Source organism: Podarcis raffonei, chromosome 4 (assembly GCF_027172205.1).
Source record: "Podarcis raffonei isolate rPodRaf1 chromosome 4, rPodRaf1.pri, whole genome shotgun sequence".
Lineage (NCBI taxonomy): Eukaryota > Metazoa > Chordata > Lepidosauria > Squamata > Lacertidae > Podarcis > Podarcis raffonei.
The window spans coordinates 10,586,722-10,609,955 of record NC_070605.1 but is presented as its reverse complement, the minus strand read 5'-3'; the positions used below and the strand labels follow the sequence as shown (position 1 = coordinate 10,609,955).

The 23,234-nt window shown below is 46.4% G+C and overlaps 2 protein-coding genes across 2 annotated transcripts in view; both read left to right on the top strand.

Annotated features, from left to right (window-relative positions):
* LRRC32 (leucine rich repeat containing 32) overlaps positions 1-23,234 on the top strand; it is a 159,450-nt gene that overhangs the window by 53,124 nt on the left and 83,092 nt on the right. The window lies entirely within an intron of this gene.
* LOC128412478 (retinal guanylyl cyclase 2-like) overlaps positions 20,321-23,234 on the top strand; it is a 52,558-nt gene continuing 49,644 nt past the window's right edge. Inside the window, exons 1-2 of the mRNA XM_053385435.1 lie at positions 20,321-20,966; positions 21,912-22,213. Of these exons, the coding sequence (XP_053241410.1) occupies positions 20,342-20,966; positions 21,912-22,213 (927 nt within the window). The 5' untranslated portion in view covers positions 20,321-20,341. The remainder of the gene's footprint in view (positions 20,967-21,911; positions 22,214-23,234) is intronic.

Genomic DNA, 23,234 nt, shown 5'->3' with positions numbered 1-23,234 from the left:
AAATCCGCGCAGGAGACGCTCGGCCGAGGTGCGAGAGGCATCTCGCGTATGCGCCAACAACGCCCACACCCTCGCAATGGGTGGGTGAGACTGATTTATCGAGCTGGACAGTTGCCATGCCACACCACCTACCTCTCCCTCTCAATGTCTCTCTCCTTTTCCCCCTCTGGGCGCTTCCAGGCTGTCCCTATTTTTGTGCGGAATTCGAATGCGCAACGGCAAAGAAGAAGAAGAAGAAGAGTTTGGATTTGATATCCCCCCTTTCACTCCCTTTAAGGAGTCTCAAAGCGGCTAACATTCTCCTTTCCCTTCCTCCCCCACAACAAACACTCTGTGAGGTGAGTGGGGCTGAGAGACTTCAAAGAAGTGTGGCTGGCCCAAGGTCACCCAGCAGCTGTATGTGGAGGAGCGGAGACACGAACCCGGTTCCCCAGATTACGAGACTACCGCTCTTAACCACTACACCACGCTGGCTCTCGCCAGCAAGTTGCGCGGTTAAAGTCGGTTCAGAGCTGCTGCACAGCAAACCTGCTCCTCTGCCCAAAGGGTGGGCTTTTTTTGGTGGTAAGGAAGGTGGCAAGTGTTGCAGGAACCCCCCCCCCATCATTCAGTTTTTACGCAATGCTTCTGTTATAAATTCATAGAAAATCACCCGTACATCAGATCTGTACCGTTCCACTTCTATTTTACACCATGAAGGAAGGACTATCTAAGGGGGGAGACTTGACACAAGGCAGCCAACACGTCCGCAGAGAGCCCCACCCAGTTGGCATGCCAACCTTGATGGTCCTAGACAGAAGATCATTACACTCACAAAGGACCCGCATATGGAAGTGGATTCAGTACAGACTGAAACATAGGACAGTGACCAGCCCTTCCCTCTGGGGGCAGGAAACAGCGAACTCCTCTTTGTCCTCAGGAATGTAATCTTGGGGAGGGGCAAAGGAGGAACCAGGCAGGTGACAAGACACTCAGGTTACCACCACAACTCCTCCCTGAACCCCTCCTCTTTGTGATGTGTCAATGATGTAGTCATGATGTAGTCTTAGTGGTGTAGCATGGGGGATTAAAAAGGTAAAGGACCCCTGACCATTAGTTCCAGTCGCGGACGACTCTGGGGTTGCGGCGCTCATCTCGCTTTATTGGGCGTACAGCTTCCGGGTCATGTGGCCAGCATGACTAAGCCGCTTCTGGCGAACCAGAGCAGCGCACGGAAACACCGTTTACCTTCCAGCCAGAGCGGTACCTTTCATCTACTTGCACTTTGACGTGCTTTCGAACTGCTAGGTTGGCAGGAGCAGGGACTGAGCAACGGGAGCTCAGCCCATCAAGGGGATTCGAACCGCTGACCTTTTGATCGGCAAGTCCTAGGCTCTGTGGTTTAACCCACAGTGTCACCCATGTCCCTAGCATGGGGGATTAGTAGCTAATACAAGTTGGGGGTCTTCTTTTGTTCAGGGCTTCCATCTTGTTCCACCTTGTGTCAGGTGGGAGTCCTGTCGCGACAGTCTTCAATAAAGACCAAGCCTACTGGCTGCTGTTTTGCTCTGGTATTCCTGGCCGGTGTCCTTTTTTTGCCAAGGGAGCCCTCAGATTTCTCCATTAACACGAGGAAACGTGCTAGAAAGCATGGGGGTTATTTATTTCATTTGACCCCCAAGGTCAAAACCAGTGAGCTTCATGGCTGAGCGGGAGATTTGAACCCGGGTCCCCTGACACTCTAACCACTGCACCACACTTCATACATCACCATCTCACCTCCCTGCAAAGGAGACAGAATGAATGATGAATAAACAGGTCAGCTACAAGCAGCCTTTTCCCTCCAGGCTTGGGCAATTACGCCAATTTCTGTCTCTCTCGATTTCTTTCTTTTTTTAAAAGAATTATTATTATTAAAATAATTCAACATTAATTCATACATATTACAAATATACAAACAAACATACATTTCATACAGTCCTTAAAAATATTCATACATACCCACACGCAATCCCACACATATTTCCTTTCCCCACGACCATCCCTCACCCCTCACCCCACCCTTGTCTTAGACTTCCAATCTACTCAATTGCAATTTCTTTCCACTTCTATTACTTTCTTTCACACACTTTTAAACCAGCTTTCTGCTTCTTTTTCTGTTACACCTTGTTATCCAATCCTTTCCCCTGCATTTCTCTGAAATTCATCAATGAGTTACCAAGCAGCTTCCACGCAGGTGGAAACCAGTCCTCAATTTCCCCTGAGAACGGTTGATCTAGGTTCGGATGTCTCCCCGCAAGTCCACCATAGCTGTCAACTTTTCCATTTTCTTGCGAGGAATCCTATTCGGAATAAGGGAATTTCCCTTTTAAAAAGGGGGAAAGTTGACAGCTATGAAGTCCACAGGTGACAGTGACGCAGAACGCTTGCTGGACAAATGTGTGCATCTCTTTTCCAACACTGACAAATTGCACCCAGAGGTACACCCAGCTGTTTAACAATCATCGTGAGTCATGCTCACTTGCAGCTCACATGTGCATATAACTGATCCAGGAACCCTTCCAATAGTTTACATGTAATAAAACAGCTTATCTGATGCAGTTGTGTTTTTCTGTTGTTTGGCAACAGCCTGGAGCCGTGTCTCCTCCAGAAGATCTTGGCTCACTGCTCCTTCTCTGCAAGCTGTGGGAAATTTGTGACACAGTGATCAGAATACTGGGAGAGGACCAGGAAGGTCAAGGGTCAAGTCCCTGTTCATCCATAAAACTCAATGGGTGGCCATCTGTTAGCCTCTCTTTCCCTCTCCTCTCCTGATATACTTTTTCCCTAGCAAAGAATTTGAGCCAACTTAGGCCCATATAATGGCTTACAAAAGAAAGACACGGTGCCCAGAACTGGTAAGAGATGTTTGCAGAAAAGGAGGCTGAGGAGGAAGCGTGGACAAGGGGTTGAAGGTGTAAATAGGGGTGCAAAGACTGTGGAGAGAATAATTGGGTGCACTCTTCCCACCTTGGATCAAATCTATGCTGCCAGGTGCCATAAGAAAGCTGCAGAGATAGTGCAGGATAGTGCGCACCCTGGAAATGATCTCTTTCAGCTTCTGCCTCCTGGAAGAAGGTCCAGGGTTACAAAGACTAGGACTAGCCACCTAGGGGAATAGTAGTGAGTTGGCAAATGACATGAGCAGAGGTGAAGCCACTATATAACACCATCATAATGGTGACACCACTGTATACATAATACAGTGGTACCTCAGGTTACATACGCTTCAGGTTACAGACTCCGCTAACCCAGAAATAGTACCTCGGGTTAAGAACTTTGCTTCAGGATGAGAACAGAAATCACACGGCGGTGGCGCAGCGGCAGCAGGAGGCCCCATTAGCTAAAGTGGTACCTCAGGTTAAGAACAGTTTCAGGTTAGGAACGGACCTCCGGAATGAATTAAGTTCTTCACCAGAGGTACCACTGTATTCCGGGTGTGGTCTGACCAAGGCAGAATAGTGCGATACTAATACAGCGGATGTATGGAAGTAGTGCTTCAGGTTAAGAACTTTGCTTCAGGATGAGAACAGAAATCGCACGGCAGCAGTGGGAGGCCCCATTAGCTAAAGTGGTACCTCAGGTTAAGAACAGTTTCAGGTTAAGAATGGACCTCCAGAATGAATTAAATATTTAACCTGAGGTACCACTGTACAGTGGTGCCCCGCAAGACGAATGCCTCGCAAGATGAAAAACTTGCTAGACGAAAGAGTTTTCCGTTTTTTGAGTCGTTCCGCAAGACGAATTTCCCTATGGGCTTGCTTTGCAAGACGAAACGTCTTGCGAGTTCTTGCGAGTTTGTTTCCTTTTTCTTAAAGCCGCTAAGCCGTTAATAGCCGCTAAGCCGCTAATAGCCATGCTTCGCAAGATGAAAAAACCGCAAGACGAAGAGACTCGCGGAACGGATTAATTTCGTCTTGCGAGGCACCACTGTACTATATACATAATACTATATACATAATGGTGACATAATGGGTTCAATAACAGGTGGAGATGAATCAGCGTATAGAGGGGAGGTCCCAAAAATATCTACATAGTGCCTAGGGAACAACTTCCACCTTAATATCAGCAAGACAAAGGAGATGGTGTTGGACTTTCGGAGGAAGAGAGAACTAGCCCCGCTGTACATCGGGGAGGGCTGTGTGGAGAGAATCTCTTCCTTTAAATTCCTAGGAGTTTATCTCAGTGAAGACCTTACTTGGAAAATAAATACAACCCAGGTGGTAAAGAAAGCCCAAGAGAGACTCCATCTCCTCAGAGTATTGCAGAAGAACGATGTCCATCTACATTTGATGATCTCCTTCTACCGTTCCACAATAGAAAGTGTCCTTTCCTACTGCATCACGGTGTGGTACGCTGGTTTGACATCATCTGGTAGGAAGTGCCTACAGAGGGTGGTGAACGCAGCACAAGATATTATGGGCTGTCCTGTGAATCCGCTGGAGGAAATAGCGGAAGAACGTTGCCTCAGGAGAGTGAGGAAAATTCTCAGGGATGATTCACACCCTGGCCGGCACTTTCTTGATAAAGTATTTCAATAATAGTTAATGGGGGGGGGGGGGTAAACAAAACAAAAGAGAGAAAGACTGTATTTGGTTTCCAGGCCTGCAGCTGCCAACCCCTAGTGTACGATCCCTATAAAGAGACACACAGTTGCTTGCAGATTTCGCATTTAATCTGAGAAACCTATGGCACTGGGCAATTAATGAGGATCAAAGAATGCAGCCAAGAGAAAAGTGAAGGCTGGCAAACTACTTCTAATCCACCAAGCAAGACTTGAGAGACCCCCTGCTTCTCCCCAACCCACCCCTTTGCTCCTGCAAACGCCCTCCAGAATTTCCTCCAAGAAAAATGACCATCTAAGAAGTACTGTAAACTGGAATCTCCGCCCGACTTATGTCAGAGCAGTCTACTAAGGGACCGAGCGCCACCTGGTGGCTGAGAGGAGAAACATCAGCAGATGATAATCACATGTCGAAAGGTTGCTGAAAGAACCGGCGCAGGCGTGGATGTCTCTGTGGGTGCATTTGATCTGTGTGATTGCAGTCTTTTCCTCAAATGTTCTTCCACCTGTATGCAGATCGTAAGAACATGAGATGAGCCCTGCCAAAGGTCCAGCGCCCTGTATTCCGTAATGGCCCACTAAATGCCAGTGGGAAGCAAAAAAATGAAGGGTTTTGGCATAACAGCATTTTCTTGCTGCAGTTCCCCAGCCCAAGAAAGCAGTTTCTGCGCATGCTGTACAGGTCCTGGGCTGCCCAAACAACAAGACCCCCCTCTCAGCCTCGCTGATGTGGTCCAAAGGAAAGCAGAGCAAGACGTTTGGCACCAGCTTGGCTGCAGGAATTGCTGGAAGGAGGTGTTACAAGGGTTCAACCAACTGTCTTGGGGACCCGCTATGGATTTGGATAGGTTTTACTCCATAGCCTAGAAGTACTGTTTTTGGGGAACAGGAGGCAGGCAGGTGTGGAGGACTCCCTGGTCCTGAATGGGGTAACTGTGCCCCTGAAGGACCAGGTGCGCAGCCTGGGAGCCATTTTGGACTCACAGCTGTCCATGGAGGCGCAGGTTAATTCTGTGTCCAGGGCAGCTGTTTATCAGCTCCACCTGGTACGCAGGCAAAGACCCTACCTGCCCGTGGACTCACCCGAGTGGTGCATGCTCTGGTTATCTCTCGCTTGGACTACTGCAATGCACTCTATGTGTACCTTTGAAGGTGACCTGGAAACTACAACTAATCCAGAATGCGGCAGCTAGACTGGTGACTGGGGGCGGCCGCCGAGACCATATAACACCGGTCTTGAAAGACCTACATTGGCTCCCAGTACATTTCTGAGCACAATTCAAAGTGTTGGTGCTGACCTTTAAAGCCCTAAACGGCCTCAGTCCAGTATACCTGAAGGAGCGTCTCCACCCCCATCGTTCTGCCCGGACACTGAGGTCCAGCGCCGAGGGCCTTCTAGCAGTTCCCTCCCTGTGAGAAGCGAAGTTACAGGGAACCAGGCAGAGGGCCTTCTCGGTAGTGGCACCCGCCCTGTGGAACGCCCTCCCACCAGATGTCAAAGAGAAAAACAACTACCAGACTTTCAGAAGACATCTGAAGGCAGCCCTGTTTCGGGAAGCTTTTAATGTTTAATAAAGGTAAAGGTAAAGGGACCCCTGACCATTAGGTCCAGTCGTGACTGACTCTGGGGTTGCGGCGCTCATCTCACTTTAGTGGCCAACGGAGCCGGCCAGCATGACTAAGCCGCTTCTGGCGAACCAGAGCAGCGCACGGAAACACCGTTTACCTTCCCGCCGGAGTGGTACCTATTTATCTACTTGCACTTGACGTGCTTTCAAACTGCTAGGTTGGCAGGTGCAGGGACCGAGCAACGGGAGCTCACCCCGTCGCGGGGATTCGAACCGCTGACCTTCTGATCAGCAAGTCCTAGGCTCTGTGGTTTAACCCACAGCGCCACCCGCATCCCTTAATGTTTAATAGGTTATTGTATTTTAGTGTTTTGTTGGAATCCGCCCAGAGTGGCTGGGGAAACTCAGCCAGATGGGCGGGGTATAAATAATAAATTATGATGATGATGATGATGATGATGATGAAGATATCCTGCAAGGCAGAAGAGGCTTAGGAGAGAGTTTTTCTTCTCCATAATGGGCCACCTTCCAAGGTTGACGAGCCCTGCCTGCCCCTCAGTTCCCTCTACAAGATTTGATCTCAACTTTTTGAAATATACTCGGAGTCCTGTAGTGATTTCATGCTCTTTATTGCAGCTTGTAAAACAGTAATTGAATTGCCCCACAAACCCCAGACTTTTATATACATTATTTACACAATGAGTCCCATCTGATTGGCTGATTCTGCTTCCCTCCTGGAGCTGATTGGTCTTTTCCTGCAGGCCAATCACTTGTTGCATTCTAGGATCCTACTTGCCTATTGTTCTAGAATCCAAGCTTAGTACATAACACATTTAAAGTGGAACTTCTAAGTGTGTTGTCTTCTGTTTCCATAAAAAACGCACTGCAAGCCGAGTTAATGCTAGAACAAACTTCCTTTTCCTAGAACTCTTAAAAGCCATCTAGTCCAACCCCCTGCAATGCAGGAATCTCAGCTAAAGCACCCAGGACAGATGGCCAGCTGACCTCTGCTTAAAAACCTCCAAGGAAGGAGAGTCCACCATAATAATAATAATAATAATAATAATAATAATAATAATAATATATTATTATTATTATTTATACACCACCCATCTGGCTGGGTCTCCCCAGCCACTCTGGGCAGCTTCCAACAGAATATTAAAAACAAGATGAAACATCAAACATTAAAAACTTCCCTAAACAGGGCTGCCTTCAGATGTCTTCTAAAAGTCAGATAGTTGTTTATTTCCTTGGCATCTGACGGGAGGGCAATCCACAGGGTGGGCGCCACCACCAAAAAGGCCCTCTGTCTGGTTCCCTGCAACCTCACTTCTCACACTGAGGGAACCGCCAGAAGGCCCTCGGAGCTGGACCTCAGTGTCTTTACTTATATCTGATGATACAGTAACAAATACCATTTGGCTTTTCAGTTGGAGGACGGAGGGGAGAAGAGGTTTCGGTGTGGGGAGGGCAAGGGCTCTCTGCAAAAACCTCAAAGGCTAACCTTGGACGTATCTAGGATTAAAATGCCAGAAAAAGCAGTGGTTTAAGAGCACTGGTTGTGTTTGCGTTATGCGGACCAGGGAATCGCCAGAGATATTGGTTCTTTGTCTAGAAAGAAATAGCCTGCTGGCCATGTGTATCTTATATCAAAAAAGTTTGTTGATGGCACCCTGTGTGTTTCCAGTTTCAAAGTCTTCTAATTCCTGGGAACAATGTGTGCCTCTAATCTTCTTTTCTTTGCTCATCCAGATTCTCAAATCAACAACGGCTTATGCATTTAATATTCTTTCTCCCTGGGGACTGCCGCTAAATTCTCTGGGTCTAATGATTCCACTCCAATTTAAACGCCACGTCAAATATTTTCTCTAACATTCCCAATTGTAGACAATGTTTTGTTTTTTTTAACCCCTTGAATTGCGGAAGGTCGCCCTTAACATTAACCAACAAGGCCAACCATATACTCCGTGGACTGGGAAGTAAGCCCCACTGAACTGAATGGGATAATAAACACAGATAGGGTTGTGCTCTGAGTGCTTTTTAAAATTTTTTTAATTTTTATTAAGTACAAATTAGAAAACATACATCTTTACAACAAAAGAAAATACAAAAGAAAAGAAAATACATATAACCAAGGGGGAAAATTAGAAAATACTTTGTCTCTTTTCACATCTACAGTTATTTATACCTCTATAAAATGCTATTCACAATAAAGGAGTGAAATGAAAGATAAGATATCAGAAAAAAGAACAAAAGAACAAAAAAAATAAAGAAGTAAAAGAAAAAGATCATAAGTGAAATTTTTTAAAAGTAGATAAGTACTCACTATACATTGCTGTTTCCCATCTATATTTATATTCAATTGTATAATTTCATCTTGTCCTTATCTACCCTAAATAAAGTGTTTTTTTAAAAAGACTTCCACTGTTTGCCTCACGCGTTTTTAATAATCCGTTCGTCAGATCCTCTGTTCTTCATATTTTCCCTTTGGATTTCCTTGATGTCTCACTTTGTATTTTTTATATTACGCACAAGATTATTCTAAACACAACCAGATTTTTGTAGTCGAGCCCTGGTTTTGTAAATAATCGTTTAAGAACTCCCATTGCTTCATAACCATAGTTTTGGATTTTCTCCTTATTATATCCATCAGTTTTGCTAGTTCCAGGTACTCGCAAAGTTTTCCCAACCATTCTCTTTTTGTTGGGATGCTGTCTTCTTTCCAATAGCTAGCAATCAAAATTCTCGCTGCTGTTGTCGCGTATAGAAATAAGTTAGTTTTTTTCCTGAGTGCTTTTGTTAAGTAGCCGTCGAAACTGATTTTCAAAAGTGAAATATACTCAGAGTCGAGAGTGGATTTCATGCTCTTTTTTCAGCTCATAGTGGTGAGGAGGAATGAAAGTTTTCCTAAAGTATCTGCTTTATATACATTATTTACACAATGGGCTGCACGTGACTGGCTAATTCCAGAAGTCTCCTGTAGGCCAATCAAGTTGTGGATTCACTTCCACCTGGAGCTGGATTGGGTGGCTCCTGCAGACCAACCAGATTGCTGCATTGTTCTAGGACCAATCAGACTGCTGAATTTGGATCCTATTGTTCTAGGACCAATCAGACTGCTGCGTTTTGGATCCTATTCAACTCAGTACATAACATAAAGTGAGGACGATGTAACGTTCCATCATTTTTATTTGTAATTGGCAGCAGTCGTTCCACAGGCTGCAGCAGAGGGCGATGGGTCTACAGGTCGTCTCCATCTGCTCTGCTGAAAGAGCCATTCCACCAGGCTAGAGACTATATCTACATTGTTGGCACATCCCTCGGTCTCAAGAGATAATGGAGGGCGCCTCCTGTAGTCAGACCGCTGTGTTAGCAGCAGCAAAGTGGCCTCTCAGGGGCGCAAGCTGGGGCAGTGTGTCTGGAGGTCCAGGGCTGCGCAGGAAACAAGACCCCACTGTCTACCCAGAGATATTTGTAAGCTGCTCTGGGACACTTTTCTTCTGTCTGAAGAGTGGGATGAAAATGCTAATAATAATTTGAATCCTCAGTTTTTCTCTCTCTTCACAATTTGGCTTCATTTTCTCTCTTCCAGATTACCTCTGCCTGAAAATGCAGTAAATAAATAAATAAATAAAGTAACAATAATAATTATTATTTATACACCGCTCATCTGGCTGGGTTTTCCCCCGCCACTCTGAGTGGCTCCCAACAGCATATTAAAAACACAATAAAACATCAAACATAAAAAACGTGCCTAAACAGGGCTGCCTTCAGATGTCTTCTAAAAGTCAGATACAGTGTTTATTTCCTTGACATGTGGTGGGAGGGCGTTCCACAGGATGGGTGCCACCACTGAAAAGGCCCTCTGCCTGGTTCCCTGTAACCTCCCTTCTCGCAGGGAGGGAACCGCCAGAAGGCCCTCGGCGCTGGACCTCAGTGTCCGGGCAGAATGATGGGGGTGGAGACGCTCCTTCAGGTCTACTGGGCCGAGGCCATTTAGGGCTTTCAAGGTCAGCACCAACACTTTGAATTGTGCTTGGAAATATACTGGGAGCCAATGCAGGTGTTTCAGGACCGGTGCTATGTGGTTTCAGCAGCCACTCCCAGTCACTAGTCTAGCTGCCACTTTCTGGATTCTCTGCAGGGTTCTATGTAGAATCCAGAAACTGGCAGGGCTTAGTGTCAGTAGGACCCCGGCAGAGACACATGCCTGACTGGCATGTTCTCTCCCTCCTGGTCTTTCGTTCGTGAGCTTCAAAAGCTTTCTTCTGCCCAAACATCACAGCGACTGATACCTACAGACACCAGCACACTTAAGGATCCACAGAGTTTGCGCAACCTGCTCGTGACAGACCGCAGCAACTCAGCATTTTGATTAAACTACTTTATTTACATATAAACACACATGGAGCACTGCAACATGGCTCCTTCTCTCTCTAGCATCAGACAGCAAAGAGAAAAAGGACAAAGGACAATAGTCCCACTTCACGGAACACAGTAACACAAACATCCTGTCTCCGTCACTTCCCACTCTGTGGAGTCCAAACATACACCGTCATGTGAAAGACAAAAATCCCATGACTGCAATTGTGGAGCAGGAATTCTAACACTTAGATGGTGGAGATGCCCTCCTAAATTTTATTTTCTTGTTTGTATGAAGATATCCCCCCCCCTCCACCAATTTGTTGTTGTTTAGTCATTTAGTCGTGTCCGACTCTTCGTGACCCCATGGACCAGAGCATACCAGGCACTCCTGTCTTCCACTGCCTCCCACAGTTTGGTCAAACTCATGCTGGTAGCTTTGAGAACACTGTCCAACCATCTCGTCCTCTGTCGTCCCCTTCTCCTTGTGCCCTCCGTCTTTCCCAGCATCAGGGTCTTTTCCAGGGAGTCTTCTCTTCTCATGAGGTGGCCAAAGTATTGGAGCCTCAGCTTCAGGATCTGTCCTTCCAGTGAGCACTCAGGGCTGATTTCCTTCAGAATGGAGAGGTTTGATCTTCTTGCAGTCCATGGGACTTCCATACATTACTACTGGGAAAATCATAGCTTTAACTATACAGACCTTTGTTGGCAAGGTGATGTCTTTGCTTTTTAAGATGCTGTCTAGGTTTGTCATTGCTTTTCTCCCAAGAAGCAGGCGTCTTTTAATTTTGTGACTGCTGTCACCATCTGCAGTGATCATGGAGCCCAAGAAGGTAAAATCTCTCACTGCCTCCATTTCTTCCCCTTCTATTTGCCAGGAGGTGATGGGCCCAGTGGCCATGATCTTCGTTTTTTTGATGTTGAGCTTCAGACCATATTTTGCGCTCTCCTCTTTCACCCTCATTAAAAGGTTCTTTAATTCCTCCTCACTTTCTGCCATCAAGGTTGTGTCATCTGCATATCTGAGGTTGTTGATATTTCTTCCGGCAATCTTAATTCCGGCTTGGGATTCATCCAGCCCAGCCTTTTGCGTGATGAATTCTGCATATAAGTTAAATAAGCAGGGAGACAATATACAGCCTTGTCGTACTCCTTTCCCCTCCACCAATGCTGCCCTTCAATTAAAAAAACAACATAATAATCAGAGTGGTAGGTCAGACTGCCCCAAAGTCACCCAGCAGGTTTCATGTCTGAGTAGCGATTTGAACCCTGGTCTCAATCCAAGTCATAGAACAACACCCTAACCACTACAGCACACTGAATTTAGGACCCATTTTTCAGTGCTTGCTTTCCTTCCTCTTGGCTCTGTACTAGAGGCTGATGTTGCAAATGTGAAAAACAGACAAGGAAGAGGAAACGGCTGTTACTCAGGAGGGCAAGTTTGGACTTGCTTGTGCTTCAGCTATCAATTGTAATCAAACTCCAGCAAAAACTGCTGAGCGGCAGGACCTAGGGGCCCACTCCCCCCTTCTTTTTAAATAGACCTTATATGCAAGAAGCACTTTTCATTATCAAATCACATAACCAGCTGGAAAATTAGCCGTTCAGGAGTCCTTAAGCACCTGCTCTGTTTAATGAGAAAAACTGGCCCAGTTGTCCCTGCAGAAACTATTAAGCATCCCACAGCAATGTGGGCAAAAGGGGATTATTTCATTCCCTGCTCCCTTTCTTGCAACACCTTAAGCGCAGTTCATTTATTTAGCAAAGCTAAGCAGGGTCTGGTATGGTTTCAGGTTGGATGGGGGACCGTGTGTTGAGATTTCTGCATCTCAGAGGATTGGACTACAGGTCCCTTCCAGCTCAATAATTCCATAATTTTATATCCCACCTTTTTCCCAAATTGGGATTCAAGGCAGCTCCCAGTGTTTAAACCAGGCTTCCTGAACCTTTTCCATCCAGATTTTTTTGGCCTACAACTCCCATGATCCCTAGATAGCAGGACTAGTGGTCAGGGATGATGGGAATTGTAGTCTCAAAACTTCTGGAGGGCCGAGGTTGAGGAAGCCTGCTTTAAAGCATCATAGGTGCTACAAGAACTACAAGAAAGAAGATTCCACCTAAACATTAGGAAGAACTTCCTGACAGTAAGAGCTGTTCGACAGTGGAATTTGCTGCCAAGGAGTGTGGTGGAGTCTCCTTCTTTGGAGGTCTTTAAGCAGAGGCTTGACAACCATATGTCAGGAGTGCTCTGATGGTGTTTCCTGCTTGGCAGGGGGTTGGACTCGATGGCCCTTGTGGTCTATTCCAACTCTATGATTCTATGATTCTAGGTAAAGGGTAAAGGGACCCCTGACTATTAGGTCCAGTCGTGGCCAACTTTGGGGTTGCAGCGCTCGTCTCGCTTTATTGGCCAAGGGACCTGGTGTACAGTTTCCGGGTCATGTGGCCAGCATGACTAAGCCGCTTCTGGCGAACCAGAGCAGCGCATGGAAACGCCGTTTACCTTCCCGCCGGAGCGGTACCTATTTATCTACTTGCACTTTGATGTGCTTTTGAACTGCTGGGTTGGCAGGAGCTGAGACTGAGCAACGGGAGCTCACTCCGTCGCGGGGATTCGAACTGCTGACCTTCTGATTGGCAGTAATAATAATAAAAAACAAGCTAGTTTGAAACAATAATCAAAATGCATCAGAAGCACATTTAGAACCACCAGGCAAAAATGTTCCTTTTTAACCAGGCTTTTGGTTGATTTGATAGACATCCTATGCCCTTTTAAAATGGGGGGGGGGGTTGTTGGGGGGGTTATTGAGTTGTTTTTGATATTTTGATTTTATTCTGTGAACTGCCCTGAGACCTCTGGGTATAGGGCAGTATAATAATAATAATAATAATAATAATAATAATAATAATAATAATTTATTATTTATACCCCGCCCATCTGGCTGGGCCTCCCCAGCCACTCTGGGCGGCTTCCAAAAGAATATTAAAATACTATAATACGTCAAACATTAAAAGCTTCCCGAAACAGGGCTGCCTCCAGATGTCTTCTAAAAGTCTGGTAGTTGTTGTTCTCTTTGACATCTGGTGGGAGGCCGTTCCACAGGGCGGGTGCCACTACCGAGAAGGCCCTCTGCCTGGTTCCCTGTAACTTGGTTTCTCGCAGTGAGGGAACCGCCAGAAGGCCCTCAGCGCTGGACCTCAGCATCTGGGCAGAACAATGGGGGTGGAGATGCTCCTTCAGGTATACTGGACCGAGGCTGTTTAGGGCTTTCAGGGTCAGCACCAACACTTTGAATTGTGCTCAGAAATGTACTGGGAGCCAATGTAGGTCTTTCAAGACCAGTGTTATATGGTCTCGGTGGCCGCTCCCAGACACCAGTCTAGCTGCCACATTCTGGATTAGTTGTAGTTTCCGGGTCACCTGCAAAGGTAGCCCCACATAGAGCGCATTGCAGTAGTCCAAGCGAGAGATAACTAGAGCATGCACCACTCTGGAGAAACACTCTGCGGGCAGGGAGGGTCGCAGCCTTCATACCAGATGGATGCGTACAAGAAAGGGCTTTCAGGTGTCACAAGAGTCTTCATTCCCAGCTGAAGAAAAGTCTCTGGAGGACATGGGGTAGAGGAAGCTGTTGTAGAGGATATTTATTTGTTTGTTTGTTTTTTGGGGGGCAAACTTGGATTCCCAACAAGACATCCCAGAACTGATGAGAGATAGGCAATAACAACAGCAGAGCTTGATTGTACAACCTGCATCAGTTTATCTGAGCAGGGTTGTGTGGGCCACCGACTGATAAAATTTGGCAGGTATATTGAAACTGTGATTGACAGTGGTACTTTGGTTCCCAAACTTAAACTTGGGGGTGGAGACGCTCCTTCAGGTATACAGGACCAAGGCCGTTTAGGGCTTTCAGGGTCAGCACCAACACTTTGAATTGTGCTCGGAAATGTACTGGGAGCCAATGTAGGTCTTTCAAGACCGGTGTTATGTGGTCTCTGCGGCCGCTCCCAGTCACCAGTAATAATAATAATAATAATAATAATACTAGCAATTAAAATGCAGTTTGCTCCAAACAGCAGCCCGTTGAGCATCATTGCTTGTACCTTAGTTTCCAAAGCCCTGTCTGAACGGGAAGGTCTTAGCCTGCTGGTGGAAGGATGACAAAGAGGGAGCCAAGCTCACTTCTCTTGGGAGGGAATTCCAGAATTTTGGAGCAGCTACAGAAAAGGCTCCGCCTTGTGTCACCACCAGCCATGCTTCTGATGGTGATGGGACTGAGAGAAGGTGCTCATCCAAGGATCTCAGCACCAGGCAAGTTCATATAGGGAGATACAAGCCTGGGCCAAAGCCAGTTATTTGCCTAAATGTTTCCCCTCAAATCAGTGAAACTTGCATCTGTATAATCTTAGGGCTGCACATCTGCACATAGAACCTGTATAACATAAATTTAGCAGCCTTTTCCCTGACCCCTTCCCCACTTGCAGCTTGGTATGTAAACTGCTTTGAGGTGGGTTTAAGAAAAAAAAATAAGCAACTTTAAAAACCCGGCAGAGGGCCTTCTTGGTGGTGGCGCCCGCCCTGTGGAATGCCCTCCCATCAGATGTCAAGGAAATAAACAACTATCTGACTTCTAAAAGACATCTGAAGGCAGCCCTGTTTAGGGACGTTTTTAATGTTTGATGTTTTATCGTGTTTTTAATATTCTGTTGGGAGCCACACAGAGTGGCTGGGGAAACCCAGTCAGATGGTAGGGGTATAAGTAATATATTATTATTATAAATTATATAAGTGGCATAGAAGTTTTATGAAGAAACAACATTGGGATGACACGAAACCATTTGTGAGCTTTTCACTGCCACAGCCAGGATGCCGGTGTAAAAGGACTTTCAGTCTGCTCCTCTGAGACCCCTGTTATTTGTTTGATAAGATTTAGACACTGCTGGATTGTAAAAACAGCAACAACCTCAAAGTAAAAACACCCCCCCCCCATAAAACACACACAAAAAACCATCTATTAAAACTTTAGCAAAATCAATGTTAAGCTTTCAAAAAGAAAAGACTGAGAATAGATTGAAACTCCCATTGACTTTCTAAACATCTGGGTTGTTGTTGTTTAGTCGTTTAGTTGTGTCCAACTCTTCGTGACCCCCTGGACCAGAGCACGCCAGGCACTCCTGTCTTCCACTGCCTCCCACAGTTTGGTCAAACTCATGCTGGTAGCTTTGAGAACACTGTCCAACCATCTCGTCCTCTGTCATCCCCTTCTCCTTGTGCCCTCCATCTTTCCCAACATCAGGGTCTTTTCCAGGGAGTCTTCTCTTCTCATGAGGTGGCCAAAGTATTGGAGTCTCAGCTTCAGGATCTGTCCTTCCAGTGAGCACTCAGGGCTGATTTCCTTCAGAATGGAGAGGTTTGATCTTCTTGCAGTCCATGGGACTCTCAAGAGTCTCCTCCAGCACCAGAATTCAAAAACATCTGGGTAGGCTTGTCTAAACAAAGATGGTTTTACCCGGCACTGAGAAGAGTACTGTAAAGGCCTATTCCTGATGTCAATAGGCAGGGAGTATAGGTACTGCAAAGCTAAAAGATCAAGTTCTAAAAAATGGGTATGTGGTAACAGTGGAAGGTGTAGCATTTTGGGGATAAGGCGATCTCATAGGTAAACTGGTCACAAATTGTTTGGGGCTTTATGTACTAATAGCATGGGTAGGGCAACTAAGGCCCGGGGGCCGGATCTGGCCCAATTGCCTTCTAAATCCGGCCTGCGGACGGTCCGGGAATCAGCGTGTTTTTACCTGAGTAGAATGTCTCCTTTTATTTAAAATGCATCTCTGGGTTATTTGTGGGGCAAAGGAATTCGTTCTTCTTTCCCCCAAAAAATATAGTCTGGTCCCCCACAAGGTCTGAGGGACAGTGGACCGGCCCCCTGCTGAAAAAGTTTGCTGACTCCTGACTAACAGTAATGCCTTGAACCTGGCTTAGTAGCAAATCAGTAACCAGTGGAGATCTCTGAGCACAGCTGTTACAGTCAAACCTCGGATCCTGAGGGCCTCCATTTTGGAATGTTTCGACTCCAGAATGCCACAAACCCGGAAGTCAATGCTCTGGTTTTTAAACGTTTTTTGGAAGCCAAACATCTGACACGGCTTCCGTTTGAGTGCAGGAAGCTCCTGCAACCATTAGAAACCGCACCTCGGTTGTCAAACGTTTTGGAAGCTGAATGGGCTTCCTGAACGGATTACCGTATTTTTCGCTCTATAAGACGCACCAGAGCACAAGACGCATCTAGTTTTTGGAGGAGGAAAACAAGAAAAAAAATATTCTGAATCTCAGAAGTCAGAACAGCAAGAGGGACCCCTGTGCAGTGAAAGCAGCAATCCCTCTTGCTGTTCTGGCTTCTGGGATAGCTGCACAGCCTGCATTCGCTCCATAAGACGCACACACATTTCCCCTTACTTTTTAGGAGGGAAAAAGTGAGTCTTATAGAGCAAAAAATACGGTATATTCGACAATAAGGTTTGAGTGTGTATGTTAACAAGGTGTGTCAGCAATTGCGCTGCAGCAATTCCTCCCTAACTTCAGCTTCTGGAGGGAAACTCCCCATAGGGAGGAAAATTCTTAAGTGTGCTCTACTTCCCGCTAAACTCACTCTGAATCCATGTCCCCAACACCAGGGCCTTGATCCCTCTGGATTTGCATTGACCTCCCAGCTCTGCAACAAAACCCGTATTGTACAAATCGAAATCCTCTTAATCCAAGTATGAGAGGTTTAATATGCTCTTCCTGCAATTGCAGTCATGGCGGGCACCTCCGATTCAGAGCTGGGATGTGTTTTCACAGAGGAACGGCTGCTCACAAGCGCTGCCTCACTCGCTGATGTTGGGATTTAAGATGCTGCTTTGCATTTGGGGCTACTTTGAGACACTCAGGTTGGTGGCAGCCTCCCAAAGGAGAACAACTTTGAAACGAGAGCAGCGCCTTTCATTTGATAATACGCTACCAAGAGCATTAGTTAGCCTGCTGTCAAAGCAGTTCCAATTAGGAATCCCAAGGGAGGAACTCTCCTTGGTGCTGAACGTGCCATTTTCTATAACCAAGTTCAGGGCAACTGTCGGCGCCTCTTCTGGCAGTTGAGGACTGGTTATTTCATTCGTAAATGAATTTTCTTCAAGCTGTAAGAAAAACCAAGGGCTTCCACTGAGCCTGCTGTTGTGAAGTATCTCCCTCGAACTCTGTGCTGGCTGCGTTGTGGTGGTCAGTAATGTCTGTAACTACATTCAACTGAGCCGGTAAGTTGATTCCATGTGGTTTTCTTGTAGATGAATGAAATGTAGATTGAGGAAGCAGACCAACTGCAACTGACCAAATACAGCCTTGTTCTCCAAAGTCCTGATCTCCAAAACCTGACTGTGATAAAACTGATCCAAAATGGTCCATTAGAGCTCGTTTGATCAAACAGTCAAGAAACAGATGGACGGGAGAGGATAGCTACTCTTATTTTTGTGGGCATCGCGATGTGAAGTTGGAAACGGCTCTCCTCATCTTGAGCACCTGCTAGAAAGATGATCTGAAATAATATCTCCGTAAAACCCACAGAGCAACAGTTTCCCCATCCACACAGATAGCTGAAGATCTCTTTAAAAATAAGAGATGGTTGCGGAAAATGGTTTATTTCCATGACTAGCCCACCCCAATGGTAAGTTCCTGGGCCAATACCAATATCACTCTGCCTCATTCAGTTTCTAGAGCTTGGAGCAATGGGCTGAAATATAACAAAGAGGATATTTTTGCTGAACATACGGAAGAACTTGCCGGTGGTGCAAGCTTATAAGAGCAGACTGCCTTTTAGTGGGGTGGATTTTTGAAGCAGAGGCTGAAAAACCTCAGGTCAAGGATGCTGTAGAAGATTTCCTGAATGTGCAGGTGTCATTTGCACTTTTGGGGGGGGGGTAAAAAATGAGGTGCCAGTACTCGTATCTTGATAAAAGTGCTGCAGATGCCAGCATGAAATGGCTGCCATGGGCATCAAAAAAGAGGTGACAGATAGGGCAGACAGATAGTCAAAGCTGGGGAAATATATAGAAGAATTGTACACTGAAAATGTTGACTGTAAGAATAAAAGATTTTTTTATATATAAATTAGTTTGGAGATGGTATTTAACACCAGTCAGATTAGATCAAATAAACAATGAATATTCGGTGTTATATCGGAGGGGGTGCCAGGAAACAGGGAATTATGTTCACATGTGGTGGGGGTGTAAATATGTACAATTCTTTTGGCAAAAGGTGTTTAAGGAGATGACAGAAATCACTGGGTTAAAGCTGACTGAAAGTCCAGAGGTAGCATTATTATCAATTTACAGTGGGGTGGAAGGTTGACAGGCTATGAAAGACTTGCTCACAAATTTATTGACAGCTGCACAAAAAAAGAAAATAGAAAAAAAAGAGTTGGTGGTCCTTATCTCACAGAATCTTTCTGTGGTGGTTCCCCATTTGTGGAACGTTTTCCCCAGGGATGTCCTGAGGGCAAGACATATGCTCTGCCCCTGAGCTAGTCCTTTCTGGATCCCACCTGGAGAAAATCTACCAATTCCACCTGGGATGATGTGCATCCTTGGTTGCCAGACCAGGTAGCCCCAAAGACCTTCACTTGCCACCCTCTCTGTCACCCTGTCTACATAACCTAGCAATTCTAAAATATATTGTCCATTCCGGGTCACCCAGCCACTGCCACAGTGTCCTTTTTCTTGGCAGAACAAGAGGAGCAGGTGACAACAAATGTTGCAAGGTTTTCAGATGGGGCAGTCATAATAAGATCCCCTGTTTGACTACAGTGGTACCTCTGGTTACATACTTAATTCGTTCTGGAGGTCCGTTCTTAACCTGAAACTGTTCTTAACCTGAAGCACCACTTTAGCTAATGGGGCCTCCCGCTGCCGCCACATGATTTCTGTTCTCATCCTGAAGCAAAGTTCTTAACCTGAGGTACTATTTCTGGGTTAGCGGAGTCTGTAACCTGAAGCTTATGTAACCTGAAGCGTATGTAACCCGAGGTACCACTGTATTGATTCAAAACCCTAAAATGTACAGTGGACGCTCAGGTTGTGAACGTGATCCATGCGGGATACACGTTCACAACCTGCAGCATTCACAACCCGCAGCTGCGCGTCTGCACAGGTTGCGATTCGGTGCTTCTGCATATGTGCAAAGCGCAATTTAGCACTTCTGTGCATGCGCGGCCACCGAAACCTGGAAGTAACCCGCCCCGGTACTTCCAGGTTTCAGCGATCTGTAACCGAAAAAATGCAACCTGAAGCGTCTGTAACTCGAGCTACGACTGTATTTTATATAACTGACTTTTTATTTCTATTCTTTGTCTATTGTATTGTTGTATTATTGCTATGGCCGATGGCTGACACAAGAAGAGAAGAGCTTGGATTTGATATCCCGCTTTCTCACTACCCGAAGGAGTCTCAAAGCGGCTAACATTCTCCTTTCCCTTCCTCCCCACAACAAACACTCTGTGAGGTGAGTGGGGCTGAGAGACTTCAGAGAAGTGTGACTAGCCCAAGGTCACCCAGCAGCTGCATGTGGAGGAGCGGAGACGCGAACCCGGTTCACCAGATTACTTGACTACCGCTCTTAACCACTACACTACACTGGCTCCTAGATGCATAAATAAAGATTCATTCATTCATTCTTCACTTGCCACTAATCAGCCAGGAGACAATGGCCATTTCGTTGCAAAGTTCAAGCTGCTTCATCTCAGACGTCTCAAGGTGCGCAAGACTGCAGCCATGTACAATTCCACTGCCCTGCAAGATTGCCATGGGGCTGTGGTGGGCGGGTCTTGGCTTGGCCCTGCTCCCTCTCCCAATATATTGCGCAGCCTTTAACGTCGGCCTGGTGGGACCTTGGACCTGCGACCCCTTCTTCTCCAAGGCTTTCCCCCAAGTTGCTGCGAAGCTTGCTATGGAGCGGATAAGGGTGGACCCTTCTGTTAACTCTCCCCATCAGCTGGACTGCATGTTATGCGAGGAAGGCTGCCAAACCTCTAAAGCCCTGGCTGGATTCATTGGCTATGAAAAGCACCTGTCAGCTTTCATAGGTCCCCTGAACCCAGGCTTCTGCGCCGCAGCCTCCCTGCTTGCCAGGAGCTGGAACAAAGCTGTGTTTTCCTGGGCCTGCGTCAGCGACGAATTGGACAGTCCAGGCAACCACCCTACTTTTGTACGAACGTTGCCCTCTCCGCCGGGGATCCTTCTCTCCGTGCTGAAATATTTCAGCTGGGCTCATGTCGGCATCGTCTCTTCCCAAGAGGAGCTTTGGAGGGACACGGCTAACAAGTTGGCAACGGCGCTGAGGAACCGGGGGCTCCCGGTGGGTGTCGTCACCTCAATGGGGAGAGGAGATGGAGATGCTGAAGGAACTTGGGCCAAGATCCAAGCTGCCGGTGACATTAAGGGTAAGGAGGGTGAGAATGAGCCCTTGGCCCAGCGGGAATAGAGAAGGTTTCAGGGCGCTTGCAGACTGTCACTGTTTTGGGTGGGATTCAACAACTGTTTTACTTGCAGAAGATATCTGAAGGCAACCCTGTTTAGGGAAGTTTTTAATGTTTGATGTTTTATCGCGTTTTAAATATTCTGTTGGGAGCTGCCCAGAGTGGCCGGGGAAACCCAGCCAGATGGATGCGGTATGTATGTATGTAGGAATGTATGTATGTAAAGGTAAAGGGACTCCTGACCATTAGGTCCAGTCGTGACCGACTCTGGGGTTGCGGCGCTCATCTCGCTTTATTGGCCAAGGGAGCCGGTGTTTGTCTGCAGACAGCTTCTGGGTCATGTGGTCAGCATGACTAAGCCGCTTCTGGCGAACCAGAGCAGCGCACGGAAACGCCGTTTACCTTCCTGCTGGAGCGGTACCTATTTATCTACTTGCACTTTGACGTGCTTTCGAACTGCTAGGTTGGCAGGAGCAGGGATCGAGCAACGGGAGCTCACCCCGTCGTGGGGATTCGAACCACCGACCTTCCGATCGGCAAGTCCTAGGCTCTGTGGTTTAACCCACAGCACCACCCGCATCCCATATGTATGTATGTATGTATGTATGTATGTATGTATGTATAAATAAATTATTACTGATGTAGAACAGAATGTCCCTATTTTTATCTGAGGAATGTTGGAGGGTATGTTAGATAGGCCTTTAATTTGACCCATTAAGGCTCTTCTTTTATGACAGAAATAATCCTGGGCTGCCTTATGTACCTTATACAGCTCTTGTAAGGACCATGATGTTTTACCTCCACTGTCGGGAGACATTATACCTGGGCCTTTGGTTTGATTCAGCAGCCTGGCCATTCTGGTGTTCTTAAAATGACTCTTTGATTTCTGTGCCACAGTTATCATTTTGTGCATGCATTCGGCTCTCATCGGAGGAGAGGACCAGGCTACCTTGCTTACGAAGGCCCAAGAAATGGGTCTGGCCGATGGCAGATACGTCTTCCTGCCGTACGACACGTTGTTCTACAGCCTCCCGTACCGAAACCACTCCTACTTCATTCTGGAAAACGACCGCTCCTTCCGGGAAGCCTACGACGCAGTGTTGACCATTACTTTGCAGTCCGGGGACAAAACGTTTTATGAGGCGTTTGAGGCAGCGAAACGAAGGGGTGAAATCCCTCACGATCTGGAGCCTGAGCAGGTCAGGACTGCATAGAGCAGAAGGCTTTCATTTTGCTCCTAATAATAATAATAATAATATATTTATACCCCATCCAGCTGGCTAGGTTTCCAGCAAAATATTGAATACAATAATTCATCAAATATTAAAAGCGTCCCTAAACAAGGCTGCCTTCAGATGTCTTCTAAAAGTCAGATGGTTGTTTATTGACTTGACATCTGCTGGGAGGGTGTTCCATAGGGCAGGCGCCACCACCAACAAGGCCCTCTTCCTGGTTCCCTGCAATCTCACTTCTCGCAGTGAGGGAACCGCCCGAAGGTCCTCGGAGCTGGACCTCAGTGAACAATGGGGGTGGAGATGCTCCTTCAGGTCTACTGGGCCGAGGCTGTTTAGGGCTTTAAAGGTCAGCACCAATACTTTGAATTGTGCCTGGAAATGTAAATGTAAAGCTAAATATCATTCCTGCACTCATCCTAATCAATCACTGTTGCCTTCTTCAGTAATCCACCTCCACATTATAGCTGTAGAAATGCACTTGGCAGAGAGGAAGGGAGGACCAAACCCCAGGTGTCCTTGTCTGTGATCCACCTACTGTGGATCTTCCTGTCTTCTACCCCCACCAGACACAACAGACCACCAGAGAAGTGATTTGTAGAATGAAAGGAAGGTCCCTTGCAAACCTGCTTTGGGCAACCTCGCAAGTGAGCTCAGCAAAAAACCTTGCACTCCATTCAGGAGATACATGAACATGAAATTTATTATGGTCAGAAAACCAGCTTGAGAAACGCAAATGGAACCACAATCCCAATAGCAAAACAAACATTTAAAACAATATACAACAATGGCTTTTAAGTTTAAAAGTGCGATAGGCATATAAACACATACAAACTTTAAAATAGGCTACCTTACAGAAATGACCCAAAGTCGCCCCTGGATCCGGGTTTGGGAATTTTCTTAACAAACTAGATTGAATCGGGGGATGGTCTGTGCACAAAATCTGGCGACAATCCGGATCGTCTTGTGGTCTTTGCCTAACAGGAGA